This window comes from Synchiropus splendidus, chromosome 2 (genome assembly GCF_027744825.2).
Source record: "Synchiropus splendidus isolate RoL2022-P1 chromosome 2, RoL_Sspl_1.0, whole genome shotgun sequence".
Taxonomy (NCBI): Eukaryota; Metazoa; Chordata; class Actinopteri; order Syngnathiformes; family Callionymidae; genus Synchiropus; species Synchiropus splendidus.
In genome coordinates, this window is record NC_071335.1 from 33,133,678 (window position 1) to 33,151,929 (window position 18,252).

General features: G+C 40.0%; 1 protein-coding gene across 1 annotated transcript in view; it reads right to left on the reverse strand.

Annotated features, from left to right (window-relative positions):
* Positions 1–18,252, reverse strand: part of LOC128754107 (cytoplasmic phosphatidylinositol transfer protein 1-like) — a 29,546-nt gene that overhangs the window by 2,238 nt on the left and 9,056 nt on the right. Inside the window, exons 2-8 of the mRNA XM_053856461.1 lie at positions 10,840–10,988; positions 8,350–8,438; positions 7,566–7,573; positions 6,096–6,167; positions 4,973–5,068; positions 4,203–4,358; positions 3,295–3,358 (exon numbers count right to left, since the gene is read on the reverse strand). Of these exons, the coding sequence (XP_053712436.1) occupies positions 3,295–3,358; positions 4,203–4,358; positions 4,973–5,068; positions 6,096–6,167; positions 7,566–7,573; positions 8,350–8,438; positions 10,840–10,988 (634 nt within the window). The remainder of the gene's footprint in view (positions 1–3,294; positions 3,359–4,202; positions 4,359–4,972; positions 5,069–6,095; positions 6,168–7,565; positions 7,574–8,349; positions 8,439–10,839; positions 10,989–18,252) is intronic.

Sequence of the window (18,252 nt, forward strand, 5' to 3'; positions counted from 1 at the left end):
CGTCCAGTCAGAATACACAGTGGTGAATCAATGTCAGTGTATCATTGCTTCAGTTTCATAAATGGCATGCACCTTTTTTCATTTTGGCCAAATGGAGATGTACATTTGACTTCTATGTAAGAGCGAACTAAGGATGAACTACAGCCACTGAACCATTAAACCGGTGAACACATCGGTCTTCCTCAGCTTATTCTGAGGGAACACTGAGGCCATGTCCAAGAGTTAGCCATGACGGGTGTGTGTTTGTGTGTGCGTGTGTGCGTGTGTGTGTCGTCCCTGGTTGATCCTCACTTTGTTTATTAACAAAACACTATCCTTGTGAGATCCAAATCCAAGCCTTGATTTGAGGATGGAGACTTCAAAATAACTGGGTGATCATATTTTTTTTACAAGTTTCAGTTTGGTTCAGAGACCTGGTTAAGGTTAGCCATTTGTTTTGGATGGTGAAGTTAAGGGTGGGAGGTTGGGAAAAGCATTATGGCAATAGGTGGTCCCCACAAAGATAGAAAAACAAACGTGAGTGTGTTTTGCCATACTTGTGAGGACCAAGTCTTGACAGGCCACCTACTTGTGAGGACATTTTGACCAGTCCTCCCAAGGTTCAGAGGGTGCAAATGTCAGTGAAAGTAGTTTATTATAAATGGGCGTAGGTTTGGTTCACAGTCATGGTTAAGGTTCGCCCTTTGTTCTGGATGGTTAAGATAAAGGTGAGAGGCTGGGGAAAGCATTACTGCAATGAATTCTTCCACAGGCTAGTCCTGACTCGTACACCGAGGAATATAACAAAGCTTTCAAGAGTCTTCAAAAACTCCTCGTGTCGGAAACGATACCGCTGTTTAGCATGGTATCAGCATGGTCATCGCCTCAGTACGGTACATTATTTATATGAACGGTGGAAGTGCACCCTCACACATGTCAGCGAGCAGGAGATTCTCATGAGTCAAGACTGCTGTGACACGGGCGTGCTGAGGAGGTTGGGAAAACAAATGATTCCCAATCGTCTTTCAAAAAACATAGGCAAAGCAGGTACCAAATCCATGCCTTCCCTGCGTTATGGCAGAAACAATAATCTAAAATATACTTGGCTCACATCATCCTTGGATCTTTTTATTGATGCCCTACTACCATCTACAGATGGAGCCCTATTCCAAAATATCCCTCTTCAAAATCATGTTCCGAACCAAGACGTTTTCAAAGAGAAGGCAGGCTAAGATGTGATGGCTATACACACATTTCAAGCTTCTTCTTGCCTCTAGAACATTTGTTTTTATGATCACTTGAATTTTTCTTTGCTTATTTTAATAGGCATTTTCCTTTTATTCTCTTGGTCATCGTGCTTCCTTGACAGTGGTGAAGTGCTGGTTTGATCTGTGTGGAAACTCAATGAACTAAAATAAAACTAACATTTGTGACCAAAATAATGGCAGCACCGGTCCATTCCTCGTGAATGTTGCATGCACAAGATACACACCTGCCACAACAAGGAATAAAAGACAGAATAAAGAGTTAAAGTAGGTTAAAAATGTTTGTCGATCAAACATATTGAGAAAAAAATATTATTTAACAGCAAAAATATAAAGAATATAGGACAGAAAAGACTTGAAAAATGATGCTACTTTTAACTTTCTTTGCTTGCAGTAAAAAAATAAAATGTATAAGCCAGAATGACAGGCCAAAATACAAATATTATAACAGAACTTGAGGCAGATTTTCTCTCTCGAAGTTGACAAACACTGAAATGTGCTCAGTTCAGTGCAGGGTGACACTCTGACTATTGTGAAAATGACCAGTGCCAACTGCAGACATCAACCTGTAAATGAAGCGTCACAAGGTTGAAACAAATGCATGATGGTGAAGTATGACATGGTCAGGTGACTGCTCGACAGTGAAGTGAGGAATGAAGAAATGGAACATACACGTTCTCTCTCATGGATCTGAATGCCATCAGGTGAAGATGGATTTGCGGTGGAATGATCCTGCTGCTCTGGGCAAACTTTTATGTTGGTTTTCTCGTGCATATTTCTCTCGTAATTCCGCACGTCATCCAAAGACATATCTGGAAAAAGGAGGGGGAGGTTTGGCATGACAAACATGTTTCCAGTCATTGAATGTTAACGTTGTCGTGCGGGCGTAGAAAATGGCTGACTTCAGCAAAAAGGGTGGGACGTATTTCCTTAGAAAAAGATAGAACTCAGCAATAAGAAAGGAGCTCAGTTTATCCTCAAGACACATGCCAGCCATCGTCATAGGTCACAGTTTGTATGACCCTGATCCAGGACCATCAACCTTTTATTTATTTATTTTCATTTTTTTTTTTCAGATTATTACATCACATGAGTTGTCACTTCCTCATTTGGAGACATTCAGATTTCTTCATAATGTGTAGGGCTGCACAATGTTGGAAAAAGCTGACATCGCAATTTATTTTTCTTTGCTCTCTGAACTTTGAACTTTCAAACAGTGATTCGCTATTATTATTAGTAGTAGTAGTAGTAGTATTAGTAGTAGTAGTGTAGTCTCTGATTGAAACAATGGCAGCCTTTTCTGAGTCTGTGATATCTCTGTACCATTTGGACTTTTCACGACTCTTACAGTGACATACTGAATCATCATCTGTTCCTTAAAAGTGAGTAAATCTGTGAGTAAATTTGTGTCATCATATTGACTCGAGGAACTAAAACGTTATGGACGTCATGTTGCAGCATCGACAGCGCAAAATGTAAAACCTCCTTTAGCAAACATCTTTCCAGAGTATGTAACATTTTTCTGCATTTAGTCAACTCCCAATGGCGATCCCCCGCGATTGGTACAAGTGGAACACACTTTTACAAACTCTGAAAACAAATTTACATTCTGTGAAAACATTTACAAATGCGGTAATATAATTACAAACTCAAATTCGTTTGGCAAAGAAGTTTGAAGTCTTGCTAATGTGTTTTGTTATTTGTAAATTAATTCCAGGAGTTTGTAAATTTGTTTGAAAAGTTTGTAATATCTTTTGCACTTCTCAGCCACCATAACTAGAAGGCATTTTTTTGCTCAATAATCTTTGGCGTTAGAAAAATATAACTCCACATTTTTTAACACAGCGCCACCTACTGGGCTCTGAAAATGAGGACACTTAAAAATGACTTACATTGTTGACAATAGTCAACAGGATGATTTATAAAACCATGGGTTTTTGGATTGAATTTGACAACTGAATATTACTGAACACTGTGAGGCCAAGTGTGAGTAATAAAATGAGGAATAAAAAATAAATTCTACACAGTCAAACTTCAGTAAGGAACTCACCGATCCACTCGTCCACCCAGGCAAAGGCCTGCCTGTGTCCTAGCAGCAGCACATCCCGGATCACCTGGAGCAGAGCAACCAAACACATCAGACAATGGCAGAGACAGTCAGCAGGAGCCGAGGAGGTCGAGAGGTCGCTTAAGGTCGATGAAGGGAGGAAGGGAGCTCGATTTTTCAGAGCTCAGTGAAGTGAATTAATGGTCGAATATGAGGATACATAAAATGAGGATTGGTGTTCAAAGCCCAAGTGTACAGAGAGTGCCATCTAGTGGCTGTCATGTAGAAGGGTCATAACAAAATGTGTATTTGTCAAATTATAGTCGCTGCAGTTGCATAATTCCTGATGTTCTACTGTAAATAGCTCATGATATGCTTTTGTTTCTGTGATTCAGAGCCTGCGTTAACACAGACCAATGCACAGACGCAGCAGGAGAAAGATGCCATAGGATCTGCAGCTACTCCAATCCGGAGTTTTTAGATTCATCTATCGCACAGATGGTGTTATTCTAGCATCTACAAGGCTCTGGAGCAGGTTGCAGAGAGCGCTAACATGTTAGCACAGGGCTGCCAAATCTCTTGCACCCAGCGTGAAACTCACGCAAGGCTTTATGGCAACTCAAATCCAGCAATGTCAATGCTGGTGTTTGGAAAAAAAAGTGTTTTTGACTGGAAGGTCTGTAGAGGAGGAGACACACTTGCGCTCGGCTCAACGTCTGTTTACCTAGAAACGGAAGTCACGTCTTACTGCCATCAAAATGTAGGGGAAAAAAAAGATTCTGGAGAAGAACATCAACATTTAATATTGTCACAAAAGAAATTTGCGATATATTTGATATATTTTTTCCACCCAACCTCAACTGAGGTAATGTTATATGGGAAAAAAAAATCAAATTTTCCTAATGCATCACCTTGTGCACAAACTGCTCCACACGCGTCTGCAGACCCCAGACCTCAAACTTGACCGTGACCAGCTTGTATGAGCACATAATGGGGTTTTGGGTTTCCCGCCATCCATCCTGCAGGTTTCCCCGAGACGTCTTCTCAGACTTGAAGTGCCTCAGGTCCTGCGGAGACAATTCAAAGAATGATGTTTCCTATAAACACTCAGAGAGACTTCCATGTTCTAAGTGACTCAAGGAGAAACAAATTCAGAGATTTTGGATCGAGAGTTTGGAGATTCAGCTCAGGTCATCTGACCTATGAAAGCCTCTCAACTTCTTGACCACACACTTGAAAAGATCATTCTCCACAAAACTATTTGTGAAGATAAATCAGGAGGACCAGCCAGCAGAAACAAGACTGGAAACTGAAGAATTCCTTTGGGTGTGCCAGGTTTGACAGAGGTAGAAAATAAAAGGGCATAAAAACAATTTCAGACGTCAAATTGGAAACGAACAAAAGCCAAAAAAATGTTCTTGACTGGAACTTTTTTTGTTTTGTATTTCATTCACTCCTCCTTTTGCTGACAGTGACACAGAACATGACATGAAGGACATGAGTGAGACACAAAAGGAACTACAAAAAAAGGGCGGGGACATGTATAAAGAAAAGAAATGCAAGTAACGTAAATCTCAACTGCAATACATGTCAATATGGAGGAGAGGACACATTAAATAAAAGTCCATTCTTTCAGTATAAGGACTGTTTCATAAGTCAAACATCCAGAAATTCTACTCACCTCTGACTCTTTATAGTAACGCTCTGGTATCTCATCGTAAGCAATGTCAACGAAACACACCTCCCTCTCCTGATCCTTCAGCTCGGTTCCGAAGATCTGAACAGACGACACGAACATTTCAGTCGAAGAAGCACGACAACGGCACATCTTGTAGTAGCGCATCCCAACCGCTAGAGGGGACGCTGTGACTACTTTTGATAGCGCCACCTGCTTGACTGGCAGTGCAGTTTAGATTAGAAAATATGATTTTAAAAATTACATTTAAGCGAGTACCGAACCACATTGATAGTAGAAATTAATATTTTTAGGTGATGAATTTGTGTTTCAATTTTATGACTTGAATATTTCCTGATGTCAGTAGTGCTTGATTAAAAATGAAAACTGAGGAGCATTTTCCACAAGCAGAAAATAAGACGTTCATGGTGATGGTTTGGAAAAACAGCCTTGGCTTTAATGGCTTCTGAAAATGATTTAAGATGGGCCACAGGCCAGCACACATGGTACATCAGTGTTAGCAGCCAACACGTGCGCGTGCGTGTGCGCATGCATGAGTGAGATGGGCTCTTTAGTTCTCCGATATTCACAAACAGCTCAAGCTGTCCAGCCATGGTAACGGAATCATAAACGTTAAGGGACACTCGACCACACAAATGCAATCTGGAGCATGAAGTGAACTGCATTTAACTTATGAGAGGCAAATAGCACACCTCGCGTTTATGACAATAACCCACATCTGCCTGTGCACTTACTGAAATTCACTGATGAAAGAAGTTCAGTTAGGCAGAAGTACCCGACGTGTGGAACTGTATTTGGCACAAAGCTCAGGCACACTTGGAAGCACCAGGACTTCACAGAAGGATCTGCTGATGGCCAAGTTTCCCCTTTCATTTGGTATTTATCTACAGACTACACCAAAGCTTCTTTAGCTCCAATACACTTGCTGAAACATTTCAACAATCGAAACGCAATTTTGGTTTTTGGAAATACAGACCAACCTATGGGGTAGTTCTTAAGAAGGCATGTGATGCTTTGCAACCAAAGAAAGCTGAATTATATCCTGCTGGAAATGAGCATCCTCACTTGTCAGAAACACCTTTCAGCTTCTAGTTCTTAGCCTACTCACGTTGTCGTTGCATCCATTGTTGTCTTCATATTTTGTCACTATGTGGATGGAGAACTTGGGCAGGAATGAGCACTGTGTGGAGCGGAAAACAGAATTTAAGTCGTGCAACAACAGCACACTTAAACCGAGTTTGTGTACGTTAGTTACTCAGTGGATGGACTGAGGTAAATGGAAAGTCCCCTTGTCATGTGACAATGCAGGCTGGATACTTGTTTCATTGCCATAGGTGGCTCTATTTTTAGCAAGAGGTATGTAAAACAGCAATTAAAAAAATAGTCTATTCAGACTTAACAACGCTTCAAAACTGAACAAGTGAGTCATACATGAAAACAAAATGCACAGATCAGGAATCTGTTCTTCAGCGCAGTGCTGGAATTTATCATTCCAACCTTAAGCAAAGAGTCATGTGGATTCACTTCAGTACTTTCACAGTTGAATTCTCACAGGGGTTAAAAGACCATGTAACAAAGATTACATCCACCACAGTCCATGTTTTTCCTCATTGTGTATGTATACAATCAGGATTTCATTTTATGTATTTCGATAACTGAGAGAAAATATTGCAAGTTAAGGGGCTGAATTCATAATTCATGAAAAGAAATTTTATTTAAGATGAGGCCAAGTAAGATGCAAGCTTAAAATAATTTTCACACTTACAAAACACAAATTCAAAGTAGTGAAGCAGTAATATATAAATCTGGAAAAATAATATTTTTTTCAAGTGCGTGATGATAAAAGAACTCAAACTCAATCCCAGAAATGGAAACTATTTTTAGTTAGAATACTTGATTTCCAATATCGACTGACATATGCAGGTGTTTTTCCCCACAACGTATATTTTAGTCTGGATCACACATTCCTGTTGAGGGAATAACACTACCTACTTTTGTTGTGATGCTGCACCACACGCATTCCACACATTGACCGTGTACAAAATAACAACTCTAATTCACCTTAATTCATGGTATAGCCTCATACTTTTTTTAATATTTTGTCTCACACAACCGGTCAGACAACAAATGTGACCTCATAAATTGGGGGAAATAAATAAAACATTGTACCTGTCTTGCACAGCTTTGTACAAAGAATGTACAAGTTGAAAAATGCGTAAGTACGAACAGCTGCAGCTGAACAAAGTAAACACAACCTTATTTTGTCAGTACAAACTGTAAATAAGTTGATATTTCAAAAAAAGGAGAAAAAAAACAGATCCCAGAAGAGTTAGAGCAAGGAAGTTAGCTGTGACTAGTCACATGGTTGTTGTTGTTTTATCTTCCGTGTGGTTTCATGAGGTCATCAATGGCACTGGTAAACATCTCAAGACTCCATAGCACATATGAAGAATGTTACTTATCGAGCAAAAAATGATACATACACAAACATAAAATTATATATATATATATATATATATATATATATATATATATATATATATATATATATATATATAAAGGAAGCACATCTACTTACTGTGTACTCTTCAGGAGAGGTTGCGATGGGAGCGACCATGTAAAAAAAATAAAGCAAAACAATTACTACAACAATTCTCTATCTCTAACAAATCTCTATCACTAACAATCAATTCAATTGAAGCACTCCTTATCTAACGCTAACACAGTCATCAACCTTGCGGTGACTTTGCTGCTCTTTCTATGTCAAAGAGAAACTGCAGTGCCTCCATGTGTACCAGCAGAGTTTGGGATCATTACAGCACCGCAGCAGGAGCTGCGAGCACTGCGGCGCTAATAGTGCCACCGCCTGAACCCTCGTCGCCTATAATGTCCACGACTAATGAAGTAAAGCGTAACGCACTTTCGATGTCAGCAGGAAGCATGGCTCCCATGCAGACACATATGAACATGAGAAGGTGGCCATTTGGATGTCATGGCAACCTGCTCAGGTCCAAAGAGAGGCCAGGCTGCATAGGAATGAAAGCAACCGAGTCTGAATGACATACAGGACTTTGTTTACACCTTAGACAAGGCACCATGTCAAACATTCTGTCCAAGAAATATCTTGCTGTGAGAGAGATTTCTTGACACTCCTACTGTGAACCCATATATGAAGTCAATCTTTTCTATTCTTAAACACAAAAAGCATCATCAGTGGGCATTTTGAAGGAAAAACGAAAAGGTGGCTTGAAATCCAGAACAACGCTACGCTCCATTACACAAGGCAAGTCAGCCGGGGAAACACAACTCTCAGCTAGATTGAATCAGTCCGCTGCGACACATGAGTGGGAGTCAACCCTCACCTGTGATGGTGTAAGGGTAATAGTTCCAGGCCTTCTCCGTTACATAGAAGATCTTAGGTACCACTGCTTGAGCCCAGCTGGGTAATTTACTGTGGAGACATGGAATGGGAGAAGCAGATGAGGCGGAGCAGGCAGGTTGAACCAGAAGCCTGTGGTCGGGGTGAAATTGCTTCCTTTTCTGAAAACAATCTTGCCACTTGTGGAGAGAAAAGGTGCTTGCAGACCAGGTAATTCCAAGTCAAGTGTGTCAGCAAAATGACACTTCCTTATCTGCCATGAGCCTCACACGCCGGCACTGCCAAACACCAGCCTGGTTGGAGGTAGATATTGAACTTGTAGTTTATGTCATTTTTACACTCTTCTCAGCAGATTAGGACTGCAACATCTATTTTAACAGTCGACCAGTCACAACTATGTTAACCATTACCGGACTTTGGAGGATTATGGGTACACATCAATCAAAACACAGATTATGATGTTGTAAACAAAAATTTGAAAATGGAAATAATGTATGTAACTTATCTTGAACACTTGCTATATGTTAAACTACAGTCATATTGACAGTAAAGAATACTGTTAAGTGCCGAATCAGATAAGTCATTGCTGCTTCTCTACTCATGTGGCGCCAAATACCAGGACCGAATTAGTTAGATACTAATACACTAGTATTTTTCAGGTTGTCACAATTAATGGAGATTAATCCATGGCAATGGAAACACATTTAATAAGACATTAGGAGCACATATATACAAACAGATATATCCCATCCTGGTAAGAAACCAGTGTTTGCTCATGCACAATGACACACAATTCAATGAAACCAACATTGTCAAATACACACGTTCCCCTGATGTTGCTCCCCTCCCAGAAAATCTAATAAAAGTCGCTGATGGAAAGGCAACTTCTTTCTTTCTGCCCCTTTTCTATTCCTCCTCTGCAGCACCGAGCTCTGCTGAGTCAGCAGAAGGGGTCCCACAGCATCAAAAATGCTGACACATGTAACTGGGCTCAAACAAATGGCACTCCTGTAGTGCTCCCTCCTTTCCTCCAACCATGCTTCACATTCCTCACTGTTAGACACTTGAGCACCGATTCAGCATGCGGCTGACGTCAGAGAACTGTTTAGATTCACTCGAGCATAAGCGCATGAGTGTGGCAACGGGGTAATGCGTCGTTCTAGCTGCTTCATGTGGCCCATTACACCGCTGACTGACAGGCAAACGCTGTCTCACAAATGTTTATTCATGATTGCGAAATGGTGAGGAAGGGTAGGGAAAGAGGCAGACAATGACCGAGCAACTAACTATTGAGATTACGCAACAAGTTGACTCAGGGTGCTGATCATGACTTGCAGATCACACAACTTTGTCCTAAAACTTGAGCTCTTTCCATTGCACATTGAGAAGTGGACAAACTGGTCCACCCTCTGGTTCTTTTAGGGATTTTCCACTAAGACTCAACCTCCACCACCTTGAGTTTCCTCTCTAGTCACACCTTAAATTTACACTGTAGAGCTTTTTGTATTGCAGAAATTACTACAATACTGGCAGCAGTGAACCAGTAAAATACTGTCATTTTAGGGTATCTTGCTATATTCCAATTACAATGTAATACTGTACTGTGGTTATAAGTGCAGCAAGTTAAACGCAGTAATTCCAGCCTACCACACAGAGACAAGTGACACATCACGCACACTCACACCCTCAGACAATTTGTAGTCAGTCAACCTCGATGTGTTTTGAACTGTGGGAGTGTCGTGTCAACTCCTCACAGAAAACCTATTGTAGCAACGTAGAGACCATTCCTTCATTAAAAAAACCAGGTGTGCTACTGACCAGCCCAAATGAGCAGCACTAGCATCACAGCAAAATCCTATCATACCAACTAGGACTGAAGAAAATGCGGTGGAAAATCCTGGCAACCCATTCCAGCAGATCCAAATCCACCAATCATAGCACGCTGTCATTTCAGCGGTGACTGCGCCGTCCGAGAAAGAAGAATATCTGGACTGCCTGACCCATTGTCTTTGTACAGTTAAATCAAGACATGTTATGCATATCAAAATCCCACCATCACCTGAAGAACTGGTCACCAAAAGCTCGCAGGACACACGGACAGAGTTGGCTCTAATGTACAAAGTACCTAGTCATTGAGGATCTAGTAATGCAGGTCTCAACAGGATCAACAGAAGCATTAAATACACATCCAAGCACAATTCAGTGTGTGGCTTATTCACCCAGATTTCACAGGATGAATGCAACGTTGCTAAGCCATTGCTCATGTGTCTCTATAAACTGAATAGCTGGAATTGCTCTTCAAAGCTTCCGTCTTCTTTCACCTTCCTCAGCCTTTGTTTACAGTTGAAAAGGTCTTGTTGATGGACCTAACCTCCAGCATGTAGACTATTTTGGGTAAACATGTTTTTCACAACATTTATTAGCACAAACACCCAAAACACAGCGTCATGTGCAGGCCGCTTGTATGACTGACCTGTTGAGAAAGACTCGTTTCTCAGTGAACTGCCCCGGGCCGTGCGTTGGGTCAGTGTAGGGTTCATTCGAGATCACCTCCACTCCTTCTCCACGGTCGCTCTGCTCATGACTGTGCTTGCTGATCATGTACAGTTGCCCGATCCGGTACTGCAGGAAACAGAGACAAGCATTGAGTCACTGCTGCAGCACCTTAATAAAATCATAACAAGCAAGTGAAGGAGTTTATTCAGGTTCATTAAGAAGCCAAAGCGTATGATTTATTTGTCGATCTTTTGGACAGAATTATTAACAAAGCATTCACGTCCTCTTCTTTAACTGATAATGGACTTAAAATTGATATGCAGACGGCTGAGGAGATGCAGCAGTGTGTTCAAGAGAGTATGGAGAAACAAGTGGCTGTGATAAACTACAAGCATCACTCCAATGTTAGCTTGACTAGATACATGCCGCGTTCAAAAGCCATGCAGGAATATAGCATGCACTCAAGACAGGGTCATCGTGATTCAGATAACTGGATGACAAGGCACTCTTGTTGGCCATCATTAAACAATATCACCGAAACAGAGTGTCATCATAATTTCAACCTTCATTATTGTGCATGTGTGTATGTGAGATCTCCACAGTAAGAAGGTCTTGAGCCTTGTGATGAGATTAGTTCCACTGCTTCATGGACTGTAAAGTAACTTATACTGTGTAACAAAGCTAGATCTGTTATATCTTCTATAGCTCATGAGCATGACTGGATTGGATGTACACACCCACACAACTCTATTACCAGCATTATTACTATTTAATTCAGCGTAAAACAGGATTCTCAAAAGAAAGGCAACACATCACAGTCAGCTGTCAAATGTTTTACTAGTACGTGGGCAACAGTTTAGTGGGTTGAATGTTGCGTCAAGACAATAAACCCAACCCTGGTGTTGAGGGGACCCACCACCCCCAAAAATCTGACACAAAGTGCTTCTATTTATTTTTGCCTCTAGACTGGATTCCGCATTAAAATACATAAAGGATCACACCATCAGGCGCTCAGTCAGTCGCAGGACGGCAAAGTGGATCCAGTAAGTTTTCAAGGCTTCACTCTGTGGTGTTTCCTTTTCAAACCACAGCATTTGTGATTCGAAAATCTCATTCTCATTACATCGCGATTTTGGTTTGAATCAAAAAATTGTTCAGACCTTAGATCGCAAAGCAGCTCAATTCACCCACACATGATTTTCACCCAATGCAAATTTTTTTTTTATATTTAATCTACACAATTAGATTTTTTAGCATTTGAAATGTCATTGGTCTCATGAAGATTTCACATCTCACTCACACAACCCAGTAGAATCCAAGTAGGAAAGTAGGCGCTAAAGAGTAGATAAGATGGCGGGCAGTAAGAGAGCAGAACATCACCAAAATGTAATCAGCTGCATGCTGGCAGAAGCAATAAAAAGTGACGGAACACTCAGCAACAGCAGTGCGCTTCCAGGCAGCTTTCATTTAAATTCTACGCGATAACAAATGGAACAGTGATGTGCAGTGTAATACAGCTTTCTATTTCAATAAAACACTACTGTCTAACCTGTGGGAACCTATTTTCATAGCTCAATCGCCAAAAGGGGCAGGACCGCTCAAAACAATAACACAAAACTCATCACTTGTGTCTAGACAAGGTGTTTGCTGTGGAAAATTAATAACCAAGAGCAAATTAAAGTCAAAAGTTTGGTCTCGCGGGGGGAAAACGCAAAACAGCAAGCTCGGTAAATAATGATGGGAATGAAAAGGATGAGAAGCGATGTCGGGATGACATATGAATACATGAATATCTTGGGAGGCTGGAGCTTTTGTTTCAAATAAAATCTCCACCAACAACAAACAGATTTCATTCAATCACACAGATTATACAAAAATACGGTTGGAACAAAGGGTGAACATGGACACATTTTTACAAAAGATAATGGCACTAAAACATACGGGCACATAATGCTCAAGATGATGTGTGTGTATAGTGATGTATTGCAGTTCCAACAAAGCTACCAAAACAATCTAGAACCTCAACATCAATCGAATGGAGCCACAGAAGCTGTAACTCATTTAAGAAAGCATTAAGACAACTTCGAAAAATAAATAATACATAAATAAAGGTAGGGACTATGCAATTATGTTTCACAGCTCCATTTTCTAAAATACACATTTAGACACTGCACAAATGTTTGCGGTCCACCATACTGTTATTCACCACCAGGGTTGGAGCATGCTCGGAATGCCGAAGAACAGTGTTGCCTTCATAGAGTTCCTCTCTGTTCATTGTGCCTCTAGGTCCCCTTCAACACAAGATGCCAATTCGGATTAACAGAAGCAGAAATATTGAACTCTACCAAGACTTGGCACAGAGTCCAGAAATAAATGATGTGATGGCGTTAGTTACACCAAAGTTTACTTTCAGGCACTGCCTACTCTTTAAATACAGCAAAATACTTCTTACAGTTGAGGCTAAAGATATAAAAAACAATAACTAACAATAATCAAAATGTGTTTCAAGACGTTTGTGTGAGAGTCTAACTCAGAGTCACACTTGATTTATGGTAGCTTACAGGCTCCACTGTCCACATTGATGACCTCTCTTCATGCAAATAATAGTTCACACTTCACATAGACAATCTCCTGAATTCAATGCTAACTGAGAAGAAACTGAAACAGATTACCAGCAGACTCCAGACCGATTTTATTTATTTTCTCTAATCAACGGGAGGCGGTAAATGCATGTGGAAGAAGCTATACATATGAATACACTGAAATATCACTATGGTGGGGAATGTCAGTAAATTAACATAATTTCATTTGTCACAGTCGGGACAAAAATGTAACTGTCATGTGAGTGACAACAGTGTGTGGGTGATGGTGTGTGTTGGTGTGCAATGAGTGACTCATAGGGATCCAGCTGCTTGCACTGCTTTGTATTTATTTTTATTAAAGCATTTTATCTTTAGCTCAAATGAAAGAAGAAAGGACACCGTCGGTCTAAAAAAATAATACTTTAAGAAAGGAGAGTATATTGTAATTACGCAGCCACACATGAAATATTCATCAGTCATATATATATATATATATATATATATATATATTTTTTTTTTTTTTATCAGCTCATTCTTCATGAAGTCCCAGAGACGCTTACTCCTACAGCATACACACAGACCTGCATTTACTTGCACCTATTTCCTCAACAGGCCGTTTTGTTTTTACCAACTGCACGAAACAGCTGACTCAGGGAGCTGATGCAATTCTTGCGCTCTCCCTCTACCACGTTCCAATAACTTTGTCCTACATTTAAGTTAAAAGTCAAAGTAAACAAGCAGGAGCGCTCGAAGTCTCGCCCCTCAACACAACTCGGCCTCTTGGCTCCGAGCCAACTTCCGCTTGCGTCAAGCAAACACACCACAAATGCAGCTTTCACACAAACCCATGACCTTGGCCATTTACGAAACTCATGTCACAAAGGGCATAGTTGCATCTACTCAAAGAAGCATGGTAATATACGCAGACTGGAGTGAAATTCGTGGTGAAGAAGGAAATGTCAAAGACAACTTCACGTCACCACCTCGATCAAATATCTGGGAGAGGAAGGGGTGATACTAATGATAATAAAGTGGACCCAATCGTTCCATTGGTTCTGTTTATACTTTGAAATGACGTCAAAGCTCCTCTAAAGCCAGAACGGATCAGCCCAGATTCCTGTCTGTATCTCTCTCTCATTACAAGGAAATCCCTGGCCAGATGCTGCAGGATACTGCACGTGTTTTTGACCATTTGCATTGGCATGGAAAGAAAAAAAAAGCAAGACTAGTACAGAACACGTATATAACAGAAACAATAACTCAAAGCAAGCAGGGATTTACATGACAGATATGTTCCTGATGCCATGCTAAACCAGCGGTTACACATGTACTACCTAACAAAAGACCAACAGTAGCTACAATGACCTTCATCAAAGTCAAAATCTCCAAAACCAGATCACTGAGCCACAAGCAGAAGATGATCTTAAACCAGACAACATCAGAAATGATTTGTTGTCCACCCAGGTCACAAGTCAATATATATGTTTTAAAAGAAAAGCTGTCTGTGAAGTAAAACAAAAAAATTCCAGTGTCGTCATCAAGCTCAACTTTGGATCTATTTAAAGAACCACTGCACCTGAACCATGTTTGCCTTTGAGGGGCTGCAAAGCCGGCAGAGAGAAAGACGTCGACCACATCTGAAAAAATCAATCTTAAAACTAAACCGACGCAAAGACGGGACTGTGGACATTAATAGAAATAATTTATAATTTAAATAATTTCTATGTTCCACATACACATTTGTGCAGATCAGTACTATGTAGTAAATAGGGATGGCTTGGTAGTAGTACCACTATCGAACCATAGGCTTGAGTCGATGCTGATACAGATCCAATTGCTCTTTCAATATCTCTCTTTTATGAAGACATTTACCACAATCTTATGACTATGAACATCCGAAAATACCACACTCACTATGCAACAATATTCTGATGCCAGGAAGGAATGGCAGACAAAAATCACTGTGACTTCTTTAAAAAAAATTAAAAAAAAAACATTTGACATTGGTCAACTCCACCTGGATGCCCTCCAACCAAGTGGTGCAGTGGCACTCTGCAATACTTTAAATGCTGCAGCACATTGCGATATTTCAAGATAACAAAATGTCATACATTACAGAACACCTACAATATTATGGGTCTATTGTTACAAACTGAGTGCAGTTAGACCTGATACCTTCCAGTCCCAAAGAGGAATGACCAGCCACCTTAAATAACAAAATACCTACCAAGTGCAGACAGGACATCAATCTATGTAGTAAACACGGTCCTGCAGTATTTTTCATTGTGACACAGGTGCTGTACAACGTGGCCCAACAGGCTGCAGTCAGACTTCTTCAGTAAAAACAACACAAATCACCATAGTATTTGTGTTGCATCGAAGTTTACTTCGCTAATTAATAGTTGAAGTAAAATGTATTACCGAATAAATGCACACCAAAATGTGAAGACAGAAATAATAACTGTAAAGAAGCAGGCTGAGATAATGAATGTTGAAGATTGGAATAGAGTGAAAGACGATAGAATGTTAAGGAAGGAAGGAAGATAGATTAGGAAGTGTAAGCCAACAGCAACACAACACAATACAAGGCAGAGAAGGTTGACATAATGGTTTTCCTGACTAAAAGAGAGATCAGCCACTTAAGCTTGCATTTTTATGAGAGCCTTTTTAATAAAGGTGTTGAGGATGGACGCAACAGAGGTGTCCCATGCCACGATTCAGCTTTGGTGACACTTCACCACTGAAGCCAAATGGTGGCACGTGATGTTAACACGCAACAACATGCGGAGAAGACTGCACAATGATTTTTACTCCAAACACAATGCCATAAAATGCGTTTTTTCAAATCGAAAAATATGCCACAGAGGTGAAATGAGTGCTGCAATACTGCTGATGAAACTCACGCCACCATTCTCAGGTGCGCTGTTGTAGGATTCTGGCAAGACAATCCACCACTTCAGCGGTCACAGCACCTACCCGGGTCACTGCCCAGTTGTGTTGAAGTGCTCCTGGGTTCAACACAAGCCACACAACCCATTTATCACAAGTTTCCTTTTTATTAGATAATTCCTTTGTTGTCCATGGTGTCAAGCATCAACTACAGCTGGCTCCAGTGACGCTTCAGCCCAACGCAGTGTTGAACTTTCTGGATATTTTGATTTATTTGGAGAGCCAGAACAGAATTGCAGTAATGCAGTTGCAATGACTGTTCCACCAAACTATTGAGAGCCTTCCGTTTACATTGTTAGCCTCTTCACAGTGGCTAAGCTAACCTGTACTAAAAGAACAACAATTCATTTGTTGTGGGTTTATCAAATATAATGCAATTTTTGAGTGCATGTTCTGACTAATATAAATGAAAAACTTTTTTTAAGCAAAATCTGAATTTATTTTTTTTAAATATTCAATCATTTAAACATTAACTTCCCTTGAAAAACATAAAATACATTCTAGGCTATATATGCAATATTTAAAATAAAAAAAATTAATTAATTTAAACAAAAATTTTTTTTTAAAAACATAACCACATTTGATATTTGGTATTCAGTTTTCGTTGATAACTGTCATGCCAAGCATTTTGAGTTGAGTGTTTTGGTTCACTTTGATCCAGTTAGAGACAATCATGTCTTCTCCAATATTATAGTTTTGTCCCTGATAGTAAGTATTGTTCCTATGGAAAGCGACCTTTAATGTTGCAAGTTACCTTTGGTATATTCAAATTCTCAATATCTCTCCTTTGGCCTGAATGGTCTGATTTTTTCCCCTTTTAGAACTGTTTTACATATCGAAATAGAGGGGCCTCAGACCAGAGACCTGAAAATTAGTCACAAAATTACACAGTAGTTTGTGACAAAATGTTATAATTCTTCAAAAATCATGATGACATTTTACCGTATCTACCACCCTTGTGTCAAGTGCAATTATCTTTAAGGAAAGTGCACAATCCATTTGTAACAAGGAACAAAAACATTTGTACTTCTCTCCTAAAGACATGATTAAAAAGAAACTTTCTATATCAATTTCCTCACTACACATTTTTTTATTTGCATAATCTGTACATAATATTAATTGTTTTTTATATCCGCAAGTCAGAGCCTGCAATCCCAGTAGTAACAAATATGCAAAACTAAAATATATCCACCACAAGAGTGGCATCACCCTGGAGAGATGCTGAATACAGCGTGTAAGTGATTCAGATAAACTAACTGCATAACATCACATTCAAGCAAGAAATGTCAGAGGATGATGACACAGATGGAACACAAAGAAGCGATCACATCATGTACTATTACTAGAAATAATTTCACACAAATCCACTTTGCTGTGTGGTAACGCCACTGATAAACTGCGGTTGTTACCATAGAAACAAAGTGTGCACCATACATCTATCTATAGCACATCTAATTTGTCTATGTGTGTGAATGTGTGATAGAGAGAGACGTTTCTTCTAAAGCAGTGTGTGGGCAGAGTAGAACAACGTGATGCCCAGTGCACGCCAGTTTATTTTTGTATCGAGAATCACAGTGTCCTCTGCAGCACATGGTGCTATGAAACTGTTCAAAACTTTACAAGAAGACAGCATCAGGCGAGCGGGAAGGAAATTGTTCACTGCAAGTCTACATGGCTTATACCAAGGAAAGCACAATAGAATGTTAAATACACAACCCAGATGACTAACAATAAGAAGCTGTTGATGAATTTATTGAATTCTCAAAATGATTAAAGCATTTTGTCTGATAAATTTCAATTATTCATGAGCTCCACTTCATTTCTAGAGTCACTATATCAGTACTGCTTTTGAAGAGAGG